This window comes from Trachurus trachurus, assembly GCF_905171665.1.
Source record: "Trachurus trachurus genome assembly, chromosome: 1".
Classification (NCBI taxonomy): domain Eukaryota; kingdom Metazoa; phylum Chordata; class Actinopteri; order Carangiformes; family Carangidae; genus Trachurus; species Trachurus trachurus.
Window position 1 is genome coordinate 32457811 of NC_139891.1, and position 24050 is coordinate 32481860.

General features: G+C 43.1%; 1 protein-coding gene across 1 annotated transcript in view; it reads right to left on the reverse strand.

Moving 5' to 3' along the window:
* Positions 1–24050, reverse strand: part of cacna1ab (calcium channel, voltage-dependent, P/Q type, alpha 1A subunit, b) — a gene marked incomplete at both ends in the record, with an annotated part of 208654 nt that overhangs the window by 160190 nt on the left and 24414 nt on the right. Inside the window, one exon of the mRNA XM_083969756.1 lies at positions 9028–9360. Within this exon, the coding sequence (XP_083825882.1) occupies positions 9028–9360 (333 nt within the window). The remainder of the gene's footprint in view (positions 1–9027; positions 9361–24050) is intronic.

The following is a 24050-nucleotide window of genomic DNA, read 5'->3' on the forward strand; positions in this document are numbered from 1 at the left end:
GTAAAAACCATGAACATTGAAATGGACCAGTTACACATGAACTGTATGAGTCATGGTACTGTGAGGATGTGGACACCTGATTTAACTGTTGATTAGTTTCTGCTGATCAATTTTAGAGCTTTGACCATTTTTTTTTTAACTTTAACATTTTTTTAATCCGAATAAACTTCACTGATGTTTGACCAACGCTGTGAGGAGGAGGAGATCCCTCCTTCTCATTATCTCTTCAACAACTCTGAATTTATGACAAACAACACCTCTGACACACACACACACACACAGCTGTATATAATATGCACCAGACCTGGTACGTACACATGCAGCAGCAGCAGCAGCCGACACACAGAGTGGAGGACGGGACATCAGGGGCATCACATTTCACCACACTGAGACCCAGACACACACACACACTCTGTCACACACACACACACACACACACTGAGGGAATTGAGTGTGAGGATCACGTATCTGGAGCAGAGTTGTGTCAAAACAACCGTTACTATGGTTCCTGTCTGTGTCGACTGAAGAGGGCGATGGATGGATGGATGGATGGTTGGTTGGATAGATGGATAAAACCAATGATTTGATCATTAAAATCCTCATGTTTGTTGCTTCTCTGTTTTTTTCACTCAAATATTTGTTCATTTGATCTTTTTAGCGGACGTGTGACCTCATTCAGTAACTATTTTTTTTTACAAATAAAGGGATAACGAGGAGTTTTGGAAAGCGAAGTGTTTTTACACTACATTTCCCATGAGCCTCTGCACGCACGGTGAAATTCTTGGACCGGCGCAAGACGGACGAAAGCAGAAACATTTGCCAAGAATGTTTTCATTCATCAAGAATGAAAGTCGGAGGTTGGAAGACGATCAGATACCGTCGTAGTTCCGACCATAAACGATGCCAACTAGCGATCCGGTGGCGTTATTCCCATGACCCGCCAGGCAGCGTCCGGGAAACCGAAACTAGGAAATGCTGGGCGAGCCGACCACTAAATAATAATATCAAAATAATTATGACGACAAAACAATATATTTACTGAGAATGATTCATCCACATTAATATGAGACTCTTTTATAACCAAATACAAACTCCTCGTTGTCCGTTTTAAGTGAAAGTGAAGTACTTGAGTTTATGGTAAATGTTCCTTTAACTTTATATCTGTGTTTTTACATATTTTTCATAACATATTGAAAAAAGTCATAACCTTCCACTCTTTATATATTCCAATAAAAATCTTGGAGCAAATAAATACATTGATTGAATATCTCAGGATCAGATTTAGCTGCAGCTCCGTCCATATCGTGACTTCCTGTTTCTATCACAATAAAAGCCTTTTTTTCATGTGTTTTTCGTGCGTGTTGCAGATTCTTGGTCACACGTAAAACTCATACATGTCAGATTTTAATTCAAACATGTCAGCTCTGACACCGTGTGAGGTGAATGACAGAGTGTGTTTCCTGTCGTGATGTTTTGTCATCAGATTCATCGAGAGAGAGAGACAGAGAGAGAGAGAGAGAGAGAGAGAGAGAGAGAGAGAGAGAGAGAGAGAGAGAGAGAGAGAGAGAGAGAGAGAGAGAGAGAGAGATTGCACACTGGAGCGTGAACGTCCCAAATGGTGCTTTCTTCTGCCAACCACTGGGCTGCACTGACTATATGTGTGTGTGTGTGTTGGGATGCAGCAGAGCCCCCTGAGGTAAGTGATCCTGCTGAACAGGTGTTACAGTATCACCTTCCCCCACCCACCCACACACACACACACACACACGGAGCCATCAGAGCCGTTGTCAGCCGTGACTGATCTGAACGGATCCGCTTGCTCCGCACCAGACGGATGAAGCCAAGCCACCAGCTGATCTGTTAGTGAGAGTGTGTGTGCATGTGTGTGTGTGTGTTCACGCACCATTTGTATGTTTGTTTATGCGTGTGTAAGCGTTAAACCAAATGATTTAAACAGTCACATGCATGTGTCTGTGGCTGCCAATGGAAATCGTGTGCACATGCCCGTGTGTTCTTCAAGTAACTCACCTAAATCCTTTACTGTAAAATTTAACTACACAAAATCTGAGCCTTAAAGGGATAGTTCAACATTTTGGCAAATTGGCCCATTGCTATAACCCCTATAGTCATAGCAGTAGATTCGTTACCTTTAATTGTCAGTGCAAGCTGTTTTTAGAACGGTGGAGCAGAGCCGTGAGCTGCTCAGAGCTACGCTACGGAGGCTGATGGGATTTCTTGGTTTCCCTCATCAAACTCATCAAATACACAATCCAACAACTCCACAACGCTCTTGTGGACAAGTTGTGACCTGCACATTCACCACGCTATGAGATAATAACAGAACGTTACCAGACAGAGTTGTTTCAGAGGTAAATACATGCAAAACCGCTGATGCACGTTGCCTTCAGGTACAGTTTTTCAGCAAGCAGTCTCTGCATTTACCTCTAAAACAACTCTGTCTGGTAACGTTACATTATTATCTCATAGCATTCCCATTAGCCTCCGTAGCGTAGCCCTGAGCAGCTCATGGCTCTGCTCTGCCGTTCTAAAAACAGCTTGCACCAACAATTAAAGGTAACAAACCTACTCCTAAGACTATAGGGATTATGGCAATGGGCCAATTTGCCAAAATGTTGAACTATCCCTTTAAAGAGTCATCTCACACAAACACACACACACTCACAGGAAGCCACTGGTTCACACCCACACCAGAGCTGAACTGATCAATAATCTGAGCAACAGAAAAGTGATGAGGAAGCAGTTTTGATCAGATTTTGATCAAATCATGTGACCGGGCAGAAACACTGCCCTGATTTCCTGTCTCTATCAAAATAAAAGCCTCAAAATCCAGAAAAAAAGAAAGTTAAGTGTAAAAATGACGGTCGCCATCTTGGCTATTCAGCAGAAAGTGGGAGGGGCCAACGAGGAATCACATGACATCAGACACAGAAGGTGAAACATGACTTATATAAAACCTTTTGATGTCACAGATTTCACACTGAAGAGCGATCAAAGGTGACATTCTGCTCCCTGATTGGCCCATGAGGCGGGGTGGATGGATGGATGGATGGAGGGGTGGAGGGGTGGGGGTGTCTTTAATCTCTCTCTCTCTCGTCTTTTTTCCTCTCACATGATCCTCGGCTGCTCGGCCAGAACTCGGCCGGGAGAGTGTGAAAGCCACAGACAGCGAACGCCCAGGACAGATGGTCACAGAGAGAGAGAGGGATGGAGATAAATGGAGATGGAGATAAATATAAAGACACCACCACCTTGTGTGATGCTTTTCTTTCTTTTTCTACCAAGTCAAAGCAGATTTTAACTGAACTACAAAAGAGAAAACGTCGCTCTGAGACGAGCTGGACCAGAGCAGCAGGAGAAGGAGTGAGAGTTATGATTAAAGAATTAATATAAAACTATGAATAAACATGAGTGTACTCAACTTTAGTGTAGAGAAAAAATATTATTTGTTTAATCTTTTGCCAGTTTTTGCAGATATTTGGTTTAAAATATTGTCAGATCAGGTTTTTCCTTTCATTTATCAACTGTTCTTCACTTCTTTCTTCCTATAGACTGTATTTTTCTTTTTTTAAATATATTTTATACAAACATCACAGTATCTACACTGAGTCGTATTCAAAGTGACAGAAGAGTAAAGACAAAATGGGAAAGAAAAAAGAGTTAGAGGGAGAGAAGATGGAGGACAGAAGATTTAAAGCAGGACTGCAAGGGAGAGAAGTGCAGTGGAGAGGAGGAGATGAAAGGAGGAGAGAGAGAGAGAGAGAGAGAGAGAGAGAGAGAGAGAGAGAGAGAGAGGGGGGGAATGGGGGAAGTGGAAGTGGAGGGATGGAGGAGGTATAATGAAGTCCTCTGGGTCTGTGGTGGAAGAAGCCACAGCTCCTGGCAGCCGACACAGCCGGGCTCGGTGCAGATGGCAGCGTGCTGCGAGACGCTCCGATCAGGAAGTGGATCTTCTTTAAATGTGAAAATGTTTTTGCAATAAAAAAGAAATAAAAATAAATACAGCCCACACACACACACACACACGGAGCTGAAACACTGATGGTGCTGCGAGCTCAGGTGGCACCAAACACCACAAACAGCCTCAAACTAAAATGTTCACTGGGGAAAACACTGGGATTTACTGGTGCACACAAATGCACCAAATGACAGGAAGTGGTTGATAATGTGTTTTTAAGAAACATAACTCAAGTCTGACAATGTTTCTTCTCTGTCACATGAGGAAATATTTTGGTTTTTGTGTCGATGCCAAAGGAAAATATCTGACACACTTGATGGAGGTTCGAGCTCCAAACAGGAAGTGGAGGACGTTTAAACCAAAATCAAGTTCTTTCCTAAATTTTCCAGATGTTTCCTGTGTGGAACTGATCAACCCTCTTATAATCAATTAACATTACATTTCTTCTCCATTGGCTCCCTCATTATCAGCTTTCTTATCCAATTTGTGGTTTTTATCTCATCGGTTGTCTGTGAATCACTTTGAACTGTGAGAAAAGTGTCATGTAGATCGAGTCTGACTGATTGATTGATTATGAATCAAAGTTGGGCCTCCTCTCTAACGATGCACATGGATCGTCACACTTTCTGAATTTGATTAAATATATATTGGTCCAAATGAAATGAATGCAGAAGAGTTGACAGCTTGGTCGACAAAACTCTGATAAAGAAGCTTAATGAATCTGAATAACCCAAAGTTATGTCCAATTAAAACCAACTCATCGCTTTTTCCATATTGGATTATCAATAATGATGGTTCAATTACTTTCACATGAGGCAACACAGATTTTCTTTTTATAGAAGCTGCTGACAGAAACTGAGTGTTTGTTTTAGTTTTATCTCTTTTTGGATTTTTGATTTATTTTTATTATATTGTAATATTGTAGATTTTATTGTGTATTTTTATTCTATATCTTTTTTTCCTTTGATGTGTGAATCTTCCCTTCTCTATGAGTCAAGTTGACTTAATATGAAGTAAAATCATTGAGCTCCAGAAAGAAGAAAAACTAATTCACACATTCACAGTCACATTAACACTCAGCACAGCAGCTCCGTTCGGGGTGAAAACTAAAAGTATTTTCATGTCTCAACCAACGTGTGCAAACTGAAGAAAGGAAAAAAAACAAAAAAACAAGAGAGGATGAACTCGGCTATTTTTATAAACGGAAGGATTTTTACTAAAAATGTTTTTTATTCCTCCAGAAAAGCCAGAACATTTGGCAGAAGGAGCAGGAGAAACCTTCACGGAGCCAAAACACAGAGGCAGCAGCAGCTTCTCTAAAACCTCCACTTTTATTCTGTTGTTGTTGTTGTTTTTAAATAAAGTTCAGTTTTGATTGGTCGGAGAGCGTCAGGTGACATGAGGAGGAATCTCTGACAACTTCTGTCACTTCTGGAATAAAATACATTTCCTTATTTGTTGACTCGACTGTTTCACACACAGGGAACAGGAAATGTGAGTCTGGGTTTTCACAATAATGGTCAGAAAGGAAAGGAAGGGAAAGGAATGGAAAGGAAAAGCAAAGAAAGGAAGAAAGGGAAGGAACGGAAAGGAAAAGAAAATGAAAGAAAAGGGACAAAAAAGGAAAGGAAAGGAATGCAAAGGAATGGCAAGAAGAAAGGAAAGGAAAAGAAAGGAGAGAAGAAAGGGAAGGAACTGAAAGGAGAGAAAGCAAAGATAAGGAACGGAAAGGTACGGCAGGGAGAAAGGAACAGTAAGGAAAGGAAAGGAATGTAGGGGACGACAAAGAAGAAAGGAAAGAAAAGGAAAGGTGTGAGTCTTGTAGTGTAGCGATAAATAGAAATATGTGGTTTAACTTTGCATTTCTGCCATTTATGTGCCAATCAATCGATTAATCAATCAATCAATCATTTTATAACATATCAAACACACAACACACCATTAACAACAAGTACTAGTAAGTACTAAATACTCAGACTGGTGTGTGTGTGTGTGTGTGTGTGTGTGTGTGTTTGTGTTCAGCTTCATTATCTTTATCGAACCAGACGATCAGTGCTTTTATTTTGTTGACGTGCGATCACCCTACAGGACCTGCAGCTCGTCCTGTTGCCATGTGAACGCTCTCTGCATCAGCACCACAAACACACAACCGAGTCAAAAAAAGAAATTTCTCCATAAACACACAACGTGGGAAAAGAGCTGTTACTTTTCTGGATAACGATCAGAAATGCAGCAGATTTTTATATTATTTATTCTTTTTTTTGAATCAATGGATTGGTCCACAGGATGTCGTCCTATGATGATAAACCTTAAAGATCTTTGTTTGACGTGTTATACGTTTTTTTTTTAAAAACATCTGCACAGCTGCTTATCTGCACTTTGGAAATAATATTTGACTCTTTTTTTTTGCCTGAAATATAAATTAAAAGTTTAATCAATTCTCAAAACAGCTGGATGTTTTACTCCCTTCATGCATCTCTCCACTACATTATGGTTCCTACATTTCCCACAATGCTTAGTAACCAATAAAAAGCTGTAATCTTTCGCTGTTTGAGCTTTAAGTGTTAAAACCTGATTTTTTATTTGTTTATTTATTTTTTAAATGTCACGTCTTAAAGTGTGAGTGGATGAGGAGTGACTGCTGCTGCTGCTGCTGCTGCTGCAGAAAAACCCTCTTCAAACGATTCCTCCTCCCATGACATTGGTGCAAAATGGCAGAACACGAGCTGGACGCCCATCAAAGTGAGAGAAACCTCCGGAGGCCGCGGGGTCAAGACAATGAATATGTAACTGTAACGACCTCTGGCTCCGGCCGCGGCCCCCGGGGGACCTTTGTTTTGTTTTGTTTGTATTGGTTTGGTTTGGTTGTGTTGTCTTCTCATTTCCTGTCAGCTCCTATACTACAGCTACACTGACGGACTAATAAATAAAGGTAAAGATGTTCAGAAACCAGCCGCCAGAACCGAACCAGACTGGACTGGGTACGGTACCGGGGCCGGATCAGACCTCGTCCGAACTCTTACTGCTTTTTTTTTCTTCTTTTTTTTACCCCCCTACTGTGGATGGAGCCACTGGACGCCCATATATGGTCAGTAGTAATTAGAGAGAGAGAGCAAGAGAGAGCATGAGAGTCATTTCCTCTCCCCTCTGGTTGCATGGTGCTTAAGCCTTCATAATGCTGACATCAGCACTCAGCTCCGACTACAACTACAGCCTCAACACACACACACGGATGCAACACACACACACACGGATGCAACACACACACACACACACACACACGGATGCAACACACACACGCACGCACACAGGTCACTAACAGGTTTGCGCTAAATGCCGTTTTCAAGATGCATCTTGGTCGTCATGCAGCTTCACCGTGGTTGTGATCACTGGTGTCATGACAACCACCATCACCGCCATCATCATCATCATCATCATCATCATCATGTCTCATTCCTCCAGAGTTCAGCTGCAGGTCTGGACACGGGAGCGAAAGTGAAGTGCAGCAACACACACACACACGCTTATGTAACATGTTACAAAACCAAAAGATACAGAGATAATCACCAACTTCCACTGTGCAGGTGTTGGCTGATCAACACCAAACTTCTCCACACACACACACACCACACTATAGGCCACACACACTCGCAAACACACACTCCATGACAACACACACGCACACAATGGCAACATTCATGTAACATGTTACAACACCATTCAAAAAAACAAAAAATCCAAAAAGATACAGAGATAATCACCACATCGACCACAACTTCCATTCTGCAGGTGTTTGCTGATCAACACCAAACATCTCCACACACACACACACACCACTATAGGCCACATACACACACGCCATGGCAACACAACGCACACACCATGGCAACACTCATGTAACATGTTACAACACCCAAGAAAACAAAAAAAACAACCAAAATCGCCATATCAACCACAACTTCCACTGTGCAGGTGTTGGCTGATCAACACCAAACTTCCCCACACACACACACACTCACATACACACACTCCATGACAACACACACGCACACAATGGCAACACTCATGTAACATGTTACAACACCCGCCCAAAAAAACCCAAAACCCAAAAGATACAGAGATAATCACCACATCAACCACAACTTCCATTCTGCAGGTGTTTGCTGATCAACACCAAACATCTCCACACACACACACACACCACTATAGGCCACATACACACACGCCATGGCAACACAACGCACACACCATGGCAACACTCATGTAACATGTTACAACACCCAAGAAAACAAAAAAAACAACCAAAATCGCCATATCAACCACAACTTCCACTGTGCAGGTGTTGGCTGATCAACACCAAACTTCCCCACACACACACACACTCACATACACACACTCCATGACAACACACACGCACACAATGGCAACACTCATGTAACATGTTACAACACCCGCCCAAAAAAACCCAAAACCCAAAAGATACAGAGATAATCACCACATCAACCACAACTTCCACTGTGCAGGTGTTGGCTGATCAACACCAAACATCTCCACACACACACCCACATACACACACTCCATGATAACACACACACACACACACACACACACACACACACACACACACACACACCATATACACACTCATGTAACATGTTAAAACACCAAAAGATACATAGACAATCACCACATCAACCACCACAACTTCCATTCTGCAGGTGTTGGTTGATCAACACCAAACTTCTCCACACACACCACACTATAGCTCCTACACACACTCACATACAACCCCTACATGGCAACACAACACACACAAAATGGCAACACTCATGTAGCATGTTACAACAACCCCCCACCCCCCAAAAAACAACAGCCAAACCAAAAGATACAGAGATAATCACCACATCAACCACCACAACTTCCATTCTGCAGGTGTTGGCTGATCAACACCAAACACACACATAGAAACATCTCCACAAACACACACACAAACACACACACCCCAGTACCTTGTGCCTGCATGGCGCTCAGCTCAGCTCAGCTCAGTTCACTGTATGAAAGGATATGGCCATTCGGTGATCTTTTTGGCGTACTTCCTCACCAGGTTGTCTTCGCTGAAGAGGAAGAGGGAGCGGTTGACCGTTAGGCAGCTCTGCCGGACGGGAATGGGGTTGTACAGGGCCATGGTCCGGGCTCTCTGGGCCATCGACTGCTTGTACATCCGCTGTGCTCCGGGGGGCCCCCCTTGCCTGCTGCCGCCGCGGCCGCCGGGCCCCCCTTGCCCGCCGCCGGCACCCCCGCCACCACCGCCACCACCACCTCCTCCTCCTCCTCCTCCTCCTCCTCCATACCTGTTGGGTACCTCGTCTCCAAAACGCGCCATTCTGCAGACACCAAACGCCAGAGGTTAGGAAGGAGCCGGGGGGGAACCTCAGAGTGACACCTCCACATGCCACCACCCCATCAGCCTCGGCTCCAAACACACATGCAGAAGTGGAGTTTGTTGGGTTTTTTCTTTTAGGGGGTTTGGCTGCTCTTTTTCCCCCTGTCTTTCTTTCTGTCTCTCTCTTTCTCTCCTTTTCTATCTATCTGTTTCTCCTCCTCAGATCTTCAGCGCCGAGAAGATACCTCCATTTGAGTGTGGAGCAGGAAGGAAGGAAGGAAGGGAGAAAGGAAGGAGGGAGGGAGGGAGGGAGAGTAGAGAAGAGAACAGGGAAAGCGCACGGTGTCTCTGTTCGTGTGTTTGGAATATGAATGGAAGAACACAGCCAAGTGTTTATGTAATTTTCTGGAGGTAAAAAAAAACAACAAAAAAACCCCAAAAAGACACACCGTTGGGTTTTTTTTATTGGCGTGTGAGAGGGAAAAACTGTTGGATTAACTCAGAGCATCAGCAGGTTTTGGTTTTCTCTCCGTCGAACAGGGAAGGAAGGCATCCTCATTCTCATCCTGATGCTCTTTTTTATTTATAATTAGTAGGCTATTATTATTTTGTGTTTTTATTCCAGGAGTGAGCCGGTTCTTGCTGTGTTTTTTTGTTTTTGTAGTTTTCTGTTCAATAGGCAAAAACACACCGATCACCTCCTGCGATCAGGATGCATAGCTGTGGTGCTGTTGTTGCTGTTGGTTAAAGAAATATTGCAATCATCTCCACTAAGTAGGCTATACCCTATTGGAGACTGCGTCTTTTCCCCCTCCTCTCCACAGCCTAGTGCATCTTGACAGGATCTGCAGTTGTCTTTTTTTCTCTCTCTCCCTCTCTCTCTCTCTCTCTCTTCTTCCTCCTCTTCTCTCCAACCAAACCAAACCAACCCACCACCACCACTTCACCACTTTCTCCCAGGTCTCCCCTTTGTTTTTTTCTATCTTTCTAGCTCCTGCACGATAAAAATAGAAATAGATAAGAGAAGGAATCTTTAATAATTCATTTTTCTTCTTGTGCCATATATCCGCAATGTTTGCTTGCTGTGGATGTGGCTGCTGCTGTCGTCGCCTCTCACCACTACGCTCGGGTTATTACACGCAAACGCCAACAACCGAGGGGGGCTTCCCCAAAACCCGAGCCTGACGGTGACATTTGTTGATATTATTTGGTGATGGACGGTGCGGCATCCCCCTCCCCACACCCACACCCACCACCACTATCACTATCACCCTCACTACCCTCCTCTTCCTCCTCCTCCACACCACCACCACTACCTCCTCTTCCTCCTCCAGCAGCACCACTACTACCACCACCAGCACTACCAGCAGCAGCAGCAGCACCTTCTCCCCCTCCTTCTCCTCCTCCTCCCCCTCCTCACCACCAAGGCGTCGGTCACTGATTTTGGGCGTGATTGCGCGGCACTTGGGAGACGAAAAATGAATAAAAAATACACCAGATTCCTCAATCTATTATTTTATAAACCGCCTATATCTATCTCTCTTATCCACTACTACCAGCAGCAGCAGCAGCAGCACCAACACCAGCTGAAGCACCAGCACCACCAGCACTACCACCACCCGGGGTCCAGCTCCGACGGGAAAAAAGATAAAGAAATGAGATGATGAAATGAAAAAGAAAAAAAATAAGTGTCCACAACAATCATCTATAATCCAAGGTCTGGAGAGCAGGAATCCCGGACGAGTAGGATCCAGAGAAGAAGCAGAAGAAGCTGAAGAAGCAGATCACTGGATGAGGCGGTGTTATTATCATCACCATCATCAATTCTTGCTCGGGAAATAGGACGGTGTGTTGTTGTAGGTGATAGTGATGATGATGTTGTTGTAGATGTTGCTGTTCTTGTAGTTGTTGTTGTAGCTGCAGAAGAAGCGGCTCGCAGCATCTTCTTCTCCTCCTTCTATTACTCCGCCACCGGGCAGAAGACACCGAGTCTCTTCATTCTTCATCCCCGCCCAGCAGCAGCATCAGCAGCATCGCGCATCGCACCCCGGGGCTCCCCGAACCAGAGAGAGGCGGTCAACCCCGCAGAGCCTCAGCGAGTCCAGCGTCTCTGCTCTCTGTCTCTCTGATTCTCTCTTTCTCTCTCTCTTTCTCTCTGCCCCCCCCTCCCTCTCTATCTCTCTCTGTGTTTTTTCTCCCTCCTCTCCTCCCTCGACCCCCCAGGGGGACGTGAGCCAACGCGCAGCCGTCGGTCCGGAGGCTGTAGGCTATTCCCGTGGAGATCAGACAGCCTTGGAGACGAAAAGAGCTGGGGCAATAAAAAATAATAATAATAACCCCGACGAGCGCTTCTTTTTCCTCCTCTTCTCCTTTTTTTTTTATTATATCTTGGCTCCTCTTCTTTTTTTCCTCTGTTTCAGCCGTTTTTCAGCCGTCGGGGTTGAGCCGCCGCCGTCGCCACCACCGCCGCCGCGCGCTCAGCATCTGATGATCAGGGGTCTGACGGGAACCGAGCGAGCGAGCGCCGCGCGCGGATCCGTGGCCAAGCCTTGCAGCGCACGACGCACCACGGCGGCGCCTCCCCGGAGCCCCCACCCCCTACTCACCACCCCCCCACCTACCCCCCACTCCCACTCACTCCAACCCACTCCCCATAGCGCGCACATATAACCGAGATGCATTGGGCGTCACTGTCAATTGGGGGGTTCTGCAAAGTCCGAATCACATTCAGATTGAGATTATTGCTGCTTCCCTTTATCAATCAAGACCATTGATCACTATCACTATCACCAATATAGAGGCTATTCTGTATCTATCAGACCTATTGGAGCCTCTGAGGCCCCGCGAGAAGAAGTTGAGGAGGAGGAGGAGAAGAGAGGAGGTGTACAGAGAAAACACCACACTGGTTCTTTTAGATGTTTAAGGACAGTTCTAAGGACAGAGGATGTTGTTATGATGCCATGTAAAGTCCTTTGAGACAAACTGTTTGTAAAAACGGGCTATACAAATAAAATTGCCTTTATAGTTTTATATATAAACACCAACTCTGTCCACTGTAACTCCTTGACGCTGTCCTTGGTGCTGAAACAGACTCTGACTTCTCTCCAAGGCCTTGTTGTGTTGTTGTCTTTTACATAACCGAGATGCATTGGGCATCACTGTCAGTTGGGGGTTTCTGCAAAGTCCGAATCACATTCAGATTCCCTTTATCAATCAAGACCATTGATCACTGATCACCAATATAGAGGCTATTCTGTATCTATCAGACCTATTGGAGCCTCTGAGGCCCCACGAGAAGAAAGTTGCTCGCGGCCTCTTCTCGTTTGTCGCCAAGTGTGAAAAGCACACGGTCCAATTCGCCCCGTTGACTGTTTACCCAACAGAAAGATTTTTTTTCGGGGGGTTTGGGGGGGTTAGCCTATGTGGGATTGAGGAGTCGGGTTCTTCCTGTTTGTCTTGGCCACGATCACTTCACTTTTATCCTCCATCTGACAGTATAGACGGTTATGTAACAAGCTGCATCAGATGGGATTCCTTGGGACAACATGAGAAGAAAAAGAAAAAAAAGAAACTCCATGTGTTTGACTTCACCAAGGGATTCTGGGAAATGACTGTAGAAAAACAGATCAATTATAGTTATTATTAATAATGAAGAAAAAGAAGAAGGTGCCAATAAACTAAGTTGGACCAACGTTTCATCTGCGGAGCCAGTCAGTCGGAGAGTTTGGACGACCACAGGTTTTTATTTTTATTTCCTAATTCGACTGAGGACTTACTGTTATTTTGAGGACAGTTTTGAAGAGTTTTTTTTGTTTTTTTTATCCTCCTCCTCCTCCTCTTCCCTTCATTCCTCCCCTCTCCTCCAAGCCGTCTGTCAGTCTGGCTCTGGCATCTGAGTTGTCTTTGATGCAGTTCAGCAAGCTGTTTGCTTGGGCTAAACCAACCAAGCTGTCACCTCTCCAGAAACAGGGAAAATGAAGGTGGAGGAGGGAGGAAGAGGAGGAAGAGGAGGAGGAGGAGAAAGAGAGGAGGAGGTGTACAGAGAAAACACCACACTGGCCAGAGGATCCCTTTCAAACTGGTTCTTTTAGATGTTTTTATTTATAGTTATATATAAAAACACCGACTCTGTCCACTGTAACTCTTTGACGCTGTCCTTGGTGCTGAAACAGACTCTGACTTCTCTCCAAGGCCTTGTTGTGTTGTTGTCTTTCTTTTTTTTTTCTTTTTTTTTTGTGGCGCTGTCCAAAGTGCTGAAACCAGAGCACAGAGCTGTGAGCACCACCTGCACGCCTTTTGGAGGAGATTAGCTCCATTGTGCATCAGGGTGGGTTACCATGTACCTCCGGCCATCTGTTTCAAAAAAAAAAAAAAAAAACACTGAGAAGTGTTTGTGAGTTTCTGTTTGTCTCCTCCACCACCACCAGATACTTTTGGCAGGTTTAGGTACAAAACCAAAACCACCCGTCACTTTGGACGTCTCTCTGAGTCTGAGTCTGTTATATATATATAATAATATTAATCAGTGGGTTGAACACTCAGAAGTGGAGCCATATGGTGGTGGCACAGAAGAAGTTTGAGACAAATGAGAAGAAGCTGGAGAGGGAATTACATAAATCTCATCATGGTTGTTGATCACAATTTGTTCATTTGTTGTTGTTGAAGAAGCAGAAATAGAGATGGTTCTTCTCCATGTTTCGTAACTTTTCCAAAAAAGGTTTGAGGAGTCTGCAGTCCACTAGTTTGGGGTCACCACTGAGAACCCATCTCTCTCCATTTCATTGTTAACTATTGGTGGAGGCATCTACAGTAATAAGCTCTTTGAGTTTTCGCCTCTTCCAGCATTATACAGTAAATTATCGAATTGTTCCTTTTACTTGTGTATTTTTAACTGGGCAAAATAAATCTACATCTAAACCGGGTCGAACCTTCTTGCTGTGAGTCAACAGGTCAAACCCACTGGGCCACCACGCCGCCACAGATGCATCAAGACACCAAAACCTCTTCACTTCGTAAAACACCTAATACAGTGGTTCTCAAAGTGGGGTCTGGGGGCCTGCAGGGGTCGTTGAGAGGGTTCAAGTCGGTCCCCAGCTTTTTTTCCAGAAATATTACATTTTTTTCCAGAAATTTCTCTAAAATTGTCCAAGATTTCACATCATTGGCCCTAATTTGAACGTACATTGACTTAAAAAAAGTAACATTATTCAGTCTCAGTGTCAGTTTAGGGGTCCTTGATCTAAAAAAGTTTGAGAACCACTGATCTAAACAATTTGTTTTAACCTCTACATGAGCACTGAAGACACAGCACATTTGACCAACCCTGTCTGATCTTCACCATCTCAGTTCATGCAAAAGTTGTGATAAATTTTGTTTTATACCTGAGTTTCTACAGGTGACAAACTCTTAAATGAACTAGTTCCATAAAAAAAATCCAATTTACTTCGTCAAATCCATGTTTTTCTTGGGCTCAAATGGATCTTGATTCATTTTCTAAAGACGCATCACGGGTAACTTATCTCATATGAAGCTCCGACCGGGCTCAACTTTCACCCTGAGGTCACACAGTGTGTGTGTGGTGTACTGGTGTTATACACAAGCTGCCTTTTCCACGTCACACCGCGTTGTGTGTGCATCACTGGCTTCATTCGCTCGTCATCTGATTCCCGGAGACCGGCGGCGGCCACTGACAGGACTGATAAAAGCCCGTTGCCCCCGCCGACAGCACGGGAGAGAGGGAGAGAGATGGAGTGAGTGTCGGGAAGAGGTGGGAGGTGCTGGTGGAGGAGAAACGGTTCAGGGGTGGAGGGAGGTGCTGCTGCTGCTGCTGCTGCTGCTGGTGATGATGATGATGATGATGGTGGTGGTGAGGAAGTTAAAGCTGTTTTGAGGCTACTTGAATGTATCTGAGAATGTATATTTACAATGTGTGTATTGTATGTTATTGTATTTTATTCATTTTCTTATTTTCTTTTTCTTTCGTGTAATGGTTTTCATAATTTCATGTTACCCTCATGATAGGGGGAGGAGTAAGCTAGGGGTATAGATGAATGGAAATGAAATGAAATGAAATAAAATAAAAAGTTGATCACAAAAAAATGATGATGGTGATCCGTGCATAACCACGCGGTGGTTGGATGCCGGAGATGACGAGCCCCCACCCTTCACCAAACCCCCTCCTCCTCCTCCTCCTCTTCCTCCCCACATATTGATAAAGAGGATGGACAGATGGAGACGTTCTCCTCTCGTCCTCCTTTTCATTTTTTTTAGCCTCTTTAATCGCTGCTGCTGCTTCATGCCCATGCAGCTTCCCAGGTTCTCTCCCTGCGAGTGAGTGTGTGTGTGTGTGTGTGTGTGTGTGTGTGTGTGTGTGTGTGTGTGCGTGTGTGTGTGTGTGTGTTGCTGCTGCTGAGAGAGAGTCGTGCTGAGGCCCTGATGCGCAGCATTGTCATTCAGGGAGCGTTCACACAGGCAACCCCCGCAGGAAGCCCTAGCACCTCCCCCCTTGAAACAACGCCCCCCTCCTCTCCACTCCTCTCCCTCCTTACCCCCTCCCCTCCTCCTCCTCCTCCTCTCCTCCCTCCCTCTCCTGTTCTCTGATCTCACTCAGCAGGACGAAGCTACAGAGCATCAGAGAGCGAGAGAATGAGAGGAGAGAGGGTGAGACGACACGGGGAGGTGAGGGAGGGGTGAGGGTCAGTTCACGTTCAACTGGAGGAAATCTGAATCTAAACAGATATTATTGATGATTCACGTGAAGAGTTTAACTCCAGGATTAGATTTTACTTCAAAAACCACATTTCATCTGTGAAAGGAAACAAACATCAATCCATGTTTTAATGAACTGGACTCAAAGTTTCTGTTTCCTTAAATTCAAATTCAGGATTTTCTTCCATACTTAATTTCATTTCGAATTATATTGAGGCAGAAACCTCATTTATAATTGAGCTGAGCAAAACGACACGTCCAGGATACACAAATAACATATCTAGGCAGAATAAACACAGAAGTGAAGGTATTAAAAGATCAAATTAGGAACAAATTAAAATCTAAAAATCCAGAGAAATATTAGTCGACTCAAAACGAGAGCAGCTGAAGGGAAAATATGATCAAATCATGGATTTGAATTTCCCTCGTGATAAAAAATGAGGTTGTTCTGCATCTACTTAACTCATGATATGATGTTATTGCAATTTTAAACATTTTACAGTATTACATTATATTTGATAGATTTTTTGATTTATTAGCTAGTACCTTTTTGCATCTGTAAATTATGTTCTGAAAGGAAAACTTTATCTAATTAGATAAAACATGATCCTGAAAGTTGGACCGTCATAAACACACTGAAATGTTCTCGTACTAAAAACTTGAATTTGTATCTGCAGTTTACATAATAAAAGGTCGATGCTCGGCGTTAATGTATTAATACAACCAAATATCGCGATACTATCCTCTATTTTTTAATATATAAGTCCACAGAGTTGATCTCCTGCCTGCCGGCTGTGACATGACTATTACTGAAATTTCAAAATGCTTAAAAATAATTGACACGTCCATAAAAGACCTGTAGCCTGGTCCAAACCCGTCTCTTTGCATTTCATTTCATTTCATCTGTACAAACAAACCGGCCACTCTCCATTGAGAAATGATTATCCTCCTGGTAATGGATACTGATGAGTTATGTTTTAAACTATTGGATCGGCCTTTAAAGGGATAGTTCAACATTTTGGTAAATTGGCCCATTGCCATAATCCCTATAGTCATAGCAGTAGGTTCGTTACCTCTAATTGACGGTGCAAGCTATTTCTAGAACGGCGGAGCAGAGCCGCAAGCTGCTCAGAGCTACGCTACGGAGGCTAATGGGATTTCTTGGTTTCCCTCATCAAACTCATCAAATACACAATCCAACAACTCCACAACGCTCTGGTGGACAAGTTGTGACCTGCACATTCACCACGCTATGAGATAATAACAGAACGTTACCAGACAGAGTTGTTTTAGAGGTAAATTCATGCAAAACCGCTGATGCGTGTTGCCTTCAGGGACAGTTTTTCGGCAAGCAGTCTCTGCATTTGCCTCGGAAACAACTCTGTTTCGTAACACAATGAAGCTGCTGCACACTGTGAACAAAGACCATCCAATCATCACAATGAGCAGAGCAGAGCGAGTACTAGAAGTCCGTCAACAACAACAGAACTTACGGCTTCACAAACATCCATCTCTCTGCCACCGTTTTGTATGAACTACACCTTCATACGTAGCTACCGTCATTGTTCTCAGCCTCTCCCTCTGTTCTCTGATTGGCTGATAGATCCTCTGCAGAAGAAATCCATTACAAATACAAGGTGGAGAACTGAAGGGAAATTAAAAATTGAGTGGAAGTAGGTACAGTAAGTGGGCGGAGCCAGGCTGATAAGAGACCAGCTGAACAAAAACTGAACCAAAAACCAATGGTCCTTCAGCTGTGCAGAGCTGCAGAATCAGAAACCTTTCAATACGACTGTATCATCAACCATGTGGAAAATATCACATATAAAGAGTTGAATGTGGGCGGAGCTTCATGATTTATGCAGAAGAATCAGTCCAGCTTCGTTAATTAAAGGACATAACAACAGACAGTGATGTGATGCTGATCTCAGTTCAGACCTGGAGACGAGCACTCACACTAAAGTACTGAAGAAAGTTTTTTTCTTTTTTTTTTTTTTTAAACATCCTCTTGCTTGTAATTGGATCGAGTGCATTTCTAAAATCAAATATATAAATGCAGTGAGGTTGTTCTGAAGCGTTGGCTGCACAGAGCTCAGGGCTGGAAACTGTTTTTAATGAACAGGAAGTCCGATCCCACTGGAGAGGAGACGCCAGACGGCTGCACTCCACATCTGCTTTATTCTACTGGAATAATTAAAAAAGACTTAATAGACTCGCTGTGGTGGTTAATGAAGGAAGCTGTCAGTCTGCACTTTGAGCTGGGATGACATCACACACAACAAAACCTGCCAAGGTTAGAAAACGATGGGGTTTTAGTTTTGTGGGGATTGATTAATTAAATTAATTCTGTTTGGTTTGTAAACTGGTTTCAAGAAATTACATCACATCTTTTGTGGCCTCATAATAAATTAAGGTGAGTACAAAGTCTGTGATTGTGTTTTTATGAAGTATTTACACTGTAAACCGGAGTTTTTACTTTCATGAAGGTTGAAGATGTGATCATCAATATCTATTGAACTATTTTTCGAGGTTATTAATTTGTTTTTGTGGAGGATTATGACTCATTTTTGTTTCCTCTCTCATATGGGTTTCCTTCATCCTACAGCAGTTTTATTTAATGTCATCATTTTATCTTTATTATTGCAAAATAAAAATTATATTGAACATAATTCTGGTGAAATGTTACGTTTAAAGGTTGGAGGTTTGGAGATCCTGGAAAAATGGTTTGAGCAGGCCACATTTTGAAAATACACAAGTCAAAAGTCCAAGCCCCTTTTCCTCAGACTTCTCTCTGAAGCCACGCCTCCTGATCGCAGGAACGCAGTGGACCCAATGTTATCCCAGTGTGGGCGACGCAGCATTTGTCGATGTCGTTGTGTATAGCGGGGCTTCGGTGGGGCACGAAGAGCAGTACAGTGCACACAGAGGAGATGGCATTGTGATTGACACATCACGATCCAATTGGCTTGAACGTGGCGTTCAAGATGATTGGATGCTGTTTTTACAGGATTGTCCGTTCCTCACCGCAAAAACTCAAAATCTTACCAAGAATATTGGTCTTATTTCTAGTCAAAATGTCATTTCTAGTCAAAACAAATCTCATTATACTTAAAATAATACTCATCATATTAAAAAAGTAGCTTGTTTTTAAGACCCTTTTTACTTCTTTCAAGCATATTTTCACTTGAAATAAGTAGAAAAATCTGATGGTGGATCAAATTTTTCTTTCTTATTACAAGCACAAAAAAACTTGTTTTCACTGGCAGATTTTTGTACTTATTTCAAGTGAAAATTTGTTTGAAACAAATGAAAATTATCTAAAAAAAACAAGTTCATTTTTAGGTGATGATTATTATTGAAAAAGAGTTTAGTTTTGACTAGAAATGAGACATTTTGACAAGAAATAAGGAAAAAAAATAGTTTTTGCAGTGCACAGGTGACTGACCTTTTTCATTTTTGTGCAAAAAAAACATTATTTGTTTGTAATTGGGATGTGAAGAGGAAGAGGATTTCAAGGAATTTAGTAAAAAAAAAAAACTCCGGTATAGGATCTCAAACCCTACCTTTAACTTACCCTATGCTGCCCACAAGGGGCCCACAAGAAAAAAATCAGCTAACGTAGCTTAAGGCGTATACACACACACACTAACACACACATTGTTTCAAGACTCATAAAGCTGACAAGCTGCATTTTACTGGACTTCATGCGTTGGAGACAAGAACAAGGAGCATTTACAGTCACATGATGCTTCTTTGAAAGGAGAGAGAGTGAGTGTGTGTGTGTGTGTGTGTGCTGCAGGAAACTCAACTTTAACTGCTCCTGATCATAATGTGATTCATAATGTGTGTGTGTGTGTGTCTGGGAGAAAGAATGGCGGTGGTGGGGTTATGCAGACAGGCAGAAAGATATAGCGAGCTGATGTAGCGTCCAAGCTAATTAGAGGATTGCTCTTTTTTTGGCTCGTTCTCACGCCAACTCAACCTGTATTAATTGATTGGCTGGTTAATGGAAGTGGAGAGGAGGAATGCAGGAGGGGAGGAAGAGGAGGAGGGGGGGGGGGGGGGGGGAGGAAGAGTGTGCTGGTCTCAGCTAATGGGCCCGGCTCTGGCGTGTGGAGTAAGCACTCTAGTCAAAGAATCAGCACTATAGGACGGATAGAAAGAAAGAGAAAGAGAGAGAGAAGGAAAAGAGGAAACTGAGATCAGAGACAGAAACCGATGAAGTGAATGAAGGAGAAAATTTTCATATTTTATAATGAAGAGGGTAAAAATAACCGAGTTCACCTTGAACATACTGTACATACAAACACACACAGCAGCAACACAATGGACACACACTAATTAGAGTCAGTGGTTCCTCGGCGCTGCTGCTGGTTGTAAATTTACATTCATATTTTGTTATGAAGTCTCATTGTAACTGGATGTGAGAGATTTTGGATTTAAACTAAACTGCTGCTCAAACTGGAGACTAAATGTATCTGATCAGGAGTGACGGGAGGACGACAGAGGTTGTAGAGAGAGAGAGAGAGAGAAACATCTTTACCTGCTCTCTGATTCAGGGAGTGTTTAAAGGGATAGTTCAACATTTTGGCAAATTGGCCCATTACCATAATCCCTATAGTCATAGCAGTAGGTTTGTTACCTTTAATTGTCGGTGCAAGCTATTTTTAGAACGGTGGAGCAGAGCCGCAAGCTGCTCAGAGCTACGCTACGGAGGCTCATGGGATTTCTTGGTTTCTCTCATTAAAAACTCATCAAATACACAATCCAACAACTCCACAACGCTCTGGTGGACAAGTTGTGACCTGCACATTCACCACGCTATGAGATAATAGCACAACGTTACCAGACAGAGTTGTTTTAGAGGTAAATTCATGAAAAACCGCTGATGCGCGTTGCCTTCAGGGACAGTTCTTCATCAAGCAGTCTCTGCATTTACCTCTAAAACAACTCTGTCTGGTAACGTTGTGTTATTATCTCATAGTGCGGTGAATGTGCAGGTCACAACTTGTCCACCAGAGCGTTTTGGAGTTGTTGGATTGTGTATTTAAAGAGTTTGATGAGGGAAACCAAGAAATCCCATTAGCCTCCGTAGCATAGCTCTGAGCAGCTGCTCCGCCGTTCTAAAAATAGCTTGCACCGACAATTAAAGGTAACGAACCTACTCCTAAAACAATAGGGATTATGGCAATGGGCCAATTTGCCAAAATGTTGAACTATCCCTTTAAAGGTTTGAATCCAACGATACAAAATGATCACAATATCCTGAGATACAAGACCATAGAGACGATATGTGTCACCCTGAGACTTGAACACATTGGGATACATTGGACACTTTATTACCTTTGTACAGTTGCAGGTCGTTGTCCCAGAAGGAAAACGTATTTGTAAACATCTGTTTTATCCAATAAGATAAACTTGATGATCAACACCGTCATAAAAACTAGTCTGGTGTTCTAGTATGAAAAACTTAAAAATTCATATTTGCAATTGGTAAAATAAAATATCAATATTTGGCATCCGTTTATTGATATAATATTCCAATGTATTGATTTTTTTTTTTTTAAACTCTCCCTGAGCTTCAGTTTCAGCTTTTAAACAGAGTCTGGAGACGAAAACAAACTCCAGTCAATCGATTCAGATCAATATTTGGGTCAGTTCACACCAACATGGCTGAAAATGCCATGTGTGCAGGTCTGAACAGGACTGTTTACTCTGCTGTAGGTGGATCAGGAGTGAACTGGTTCCTGATGAGACTGAATCAGGAAGGAAACGTGGGCGTCTGTGTCTTGATTATTTGCAAAAACAAAAAACAAAACCCTGTCCTGTCTGTCCGGACTGAAACGCAACCATTTCAAACCAAAATTGTCTTAAAAAAAACTCTTGATTTGATTGAAAACGAATCAAAACCGAAGCATTTTGTTTACAGAAACTTTCAGAAACTCAAGTTTGTCTTTGGATGAACCGACCAGTTTACGTTATCTACAGACAAAACTACAATATCACCAACAACATCTTTGCAATCAGCAAACTAAACGTAGTCGTGATATCCTCAATATTAATCACTCTATGCAGTGAATTACAACATTTTAACGAGGTGTAAATCCTTATTGTTGAGTGGCAGCTTTACTCATGCACATATGAAGCCTTCCTGAACTAAAACCACCAGTGAAGTGACTATAAAATAAAAAAAAAACGCTTCACATCCAAACCTATAAGACCCAGATTGCTCCTTCCTCTTCCTCTCTTCTCATCTCAGTGCAGCACCACGTGTGGGCGACCTGCCAGAGTGTGAGGGGACGTCCAACGGAAAGACAAGTCAAGCACGTGAAGCCCATATGTCCCAGGATGTCTAATACCCCCACACACACCGACCGAGGGGCTGCGAGAAGAACCATCCAGAACCAAACACACACACATACACACGGCTTTGTTCAGTTCAGTCAACCCTGAACTAAAGTAAAAGAAGAGATTCAGACAACAACAACACAAACCAGAGCTTCAACAAACTAACAAACGTCTCCCGACACAAGAGAAGAAGGGAAAAGGAACTTACCTTTTACCATAATTACACAGTTTCTCCTACAAAAGTTCCTCTGTCATGCCCTTTTTTTCTTTTTAAAACAGACCTGCAGTCCGTAGAGTCAGTCCTCCCATCGCCATCGTTACTACAGTTATTTTAGATGAGGATGGAAACATCATGGTTAGTCATTTTAAAGAGGCTGTAGTGTGGGAACTGCTGCTCCTCACCCTGAGTGAGTGAGTGAGTGAGTGAGTGAGTTATGACTCCCAGTGCGCCGGCTGATTAAAGAGCAGAGTCAGGACGATGCTAAGATCCACTGTTTTTTCCCCTTAGGCATCTTTTTTTTCCTTTTTTTTTCTTTTCTTGTTCAAAATCAGCTCTTGTCTTTTTGCGGCCAGACAGACAGCTTAATAGGTAATGTCTTTTTAAAGTATTTCATTGGAGTAGAGGAAAGGAGGAGGAGGGAGGAGGAGGAGGGGGAGGAGGAGGAGGAGGAGAGGAAGGAAGAGCGTTGGGTAAAAAAAAAAGGTGGAGAATGACGGTCAATGATCCACCATGACACAGAGATATTCTGTAACGGAGAAGGTGATGCAGCCAATAGAGAGAGAAACAGAGAGATGAGAGAGAAGAGGAGGAAGAAGGAGTGAGTGAGATGAAAAGGTAGATGGATGAAGTTAGATAACCTAAGTGGGTCAGTGGCTCAGTGTCCGGCTTGAATTAAGCATCTTAACGCGGACTAATCGGACATGTTGATACAGTCCAGTCTGAGAGAGAACGGAGAGGGGTCAACTTCGCCGCACACAGGTTTAATAAAAGAACGACTAAAATCATATCTTTAGAAAAACAGAGAAAGAAAAACCCTATCCAAGTCCATCATGTGGCCGTTTACGCTCCACCTGCAGCTTCTCCACCAATTAAACAATTAAAAACAAGACTGAGGCCTCAGAAGCCTCAGAGCTCCACCTGCAAACAAACCACACAAAAATAAAATAAAATAAAATAAAAGTAGGACACAAAGTGAAGACGATCCCAGAAGGATTTGGTGCAATTTTTCTTTTCCTGACATCATGAAAGTGGAGCCACAGCTCATGCAGCGTGAGCCCCAGTTCGCCCAGAACAGAAACGTCGTCTGTGCACATTTAGTGTAAGAAGCTGCAGGAGGAACAGAACAGAGACCGGTCAGATCCAGATCCAGATCCAGATCCAGATCCAGATCCAGATCCAGGCCTCAATCTGGTTACAGTCGTTATGAGGCTTTTAAGGTTTTGACTGACTGGTGCAATGAAACAACAAAGCTACAGTGTTTGACTTAAAGAGGAACTATGCAGGATTTGTAGCTTAACTATGCTACATTTTTACCTTAATTAAACAGCTTTGGAGTAATTGTGATGTTAAATAAATGACTTGTAACTAGTTCCAGGGAGAATGGAGGCTCTCGGCCTTCCACCTAGCGCCTCTTG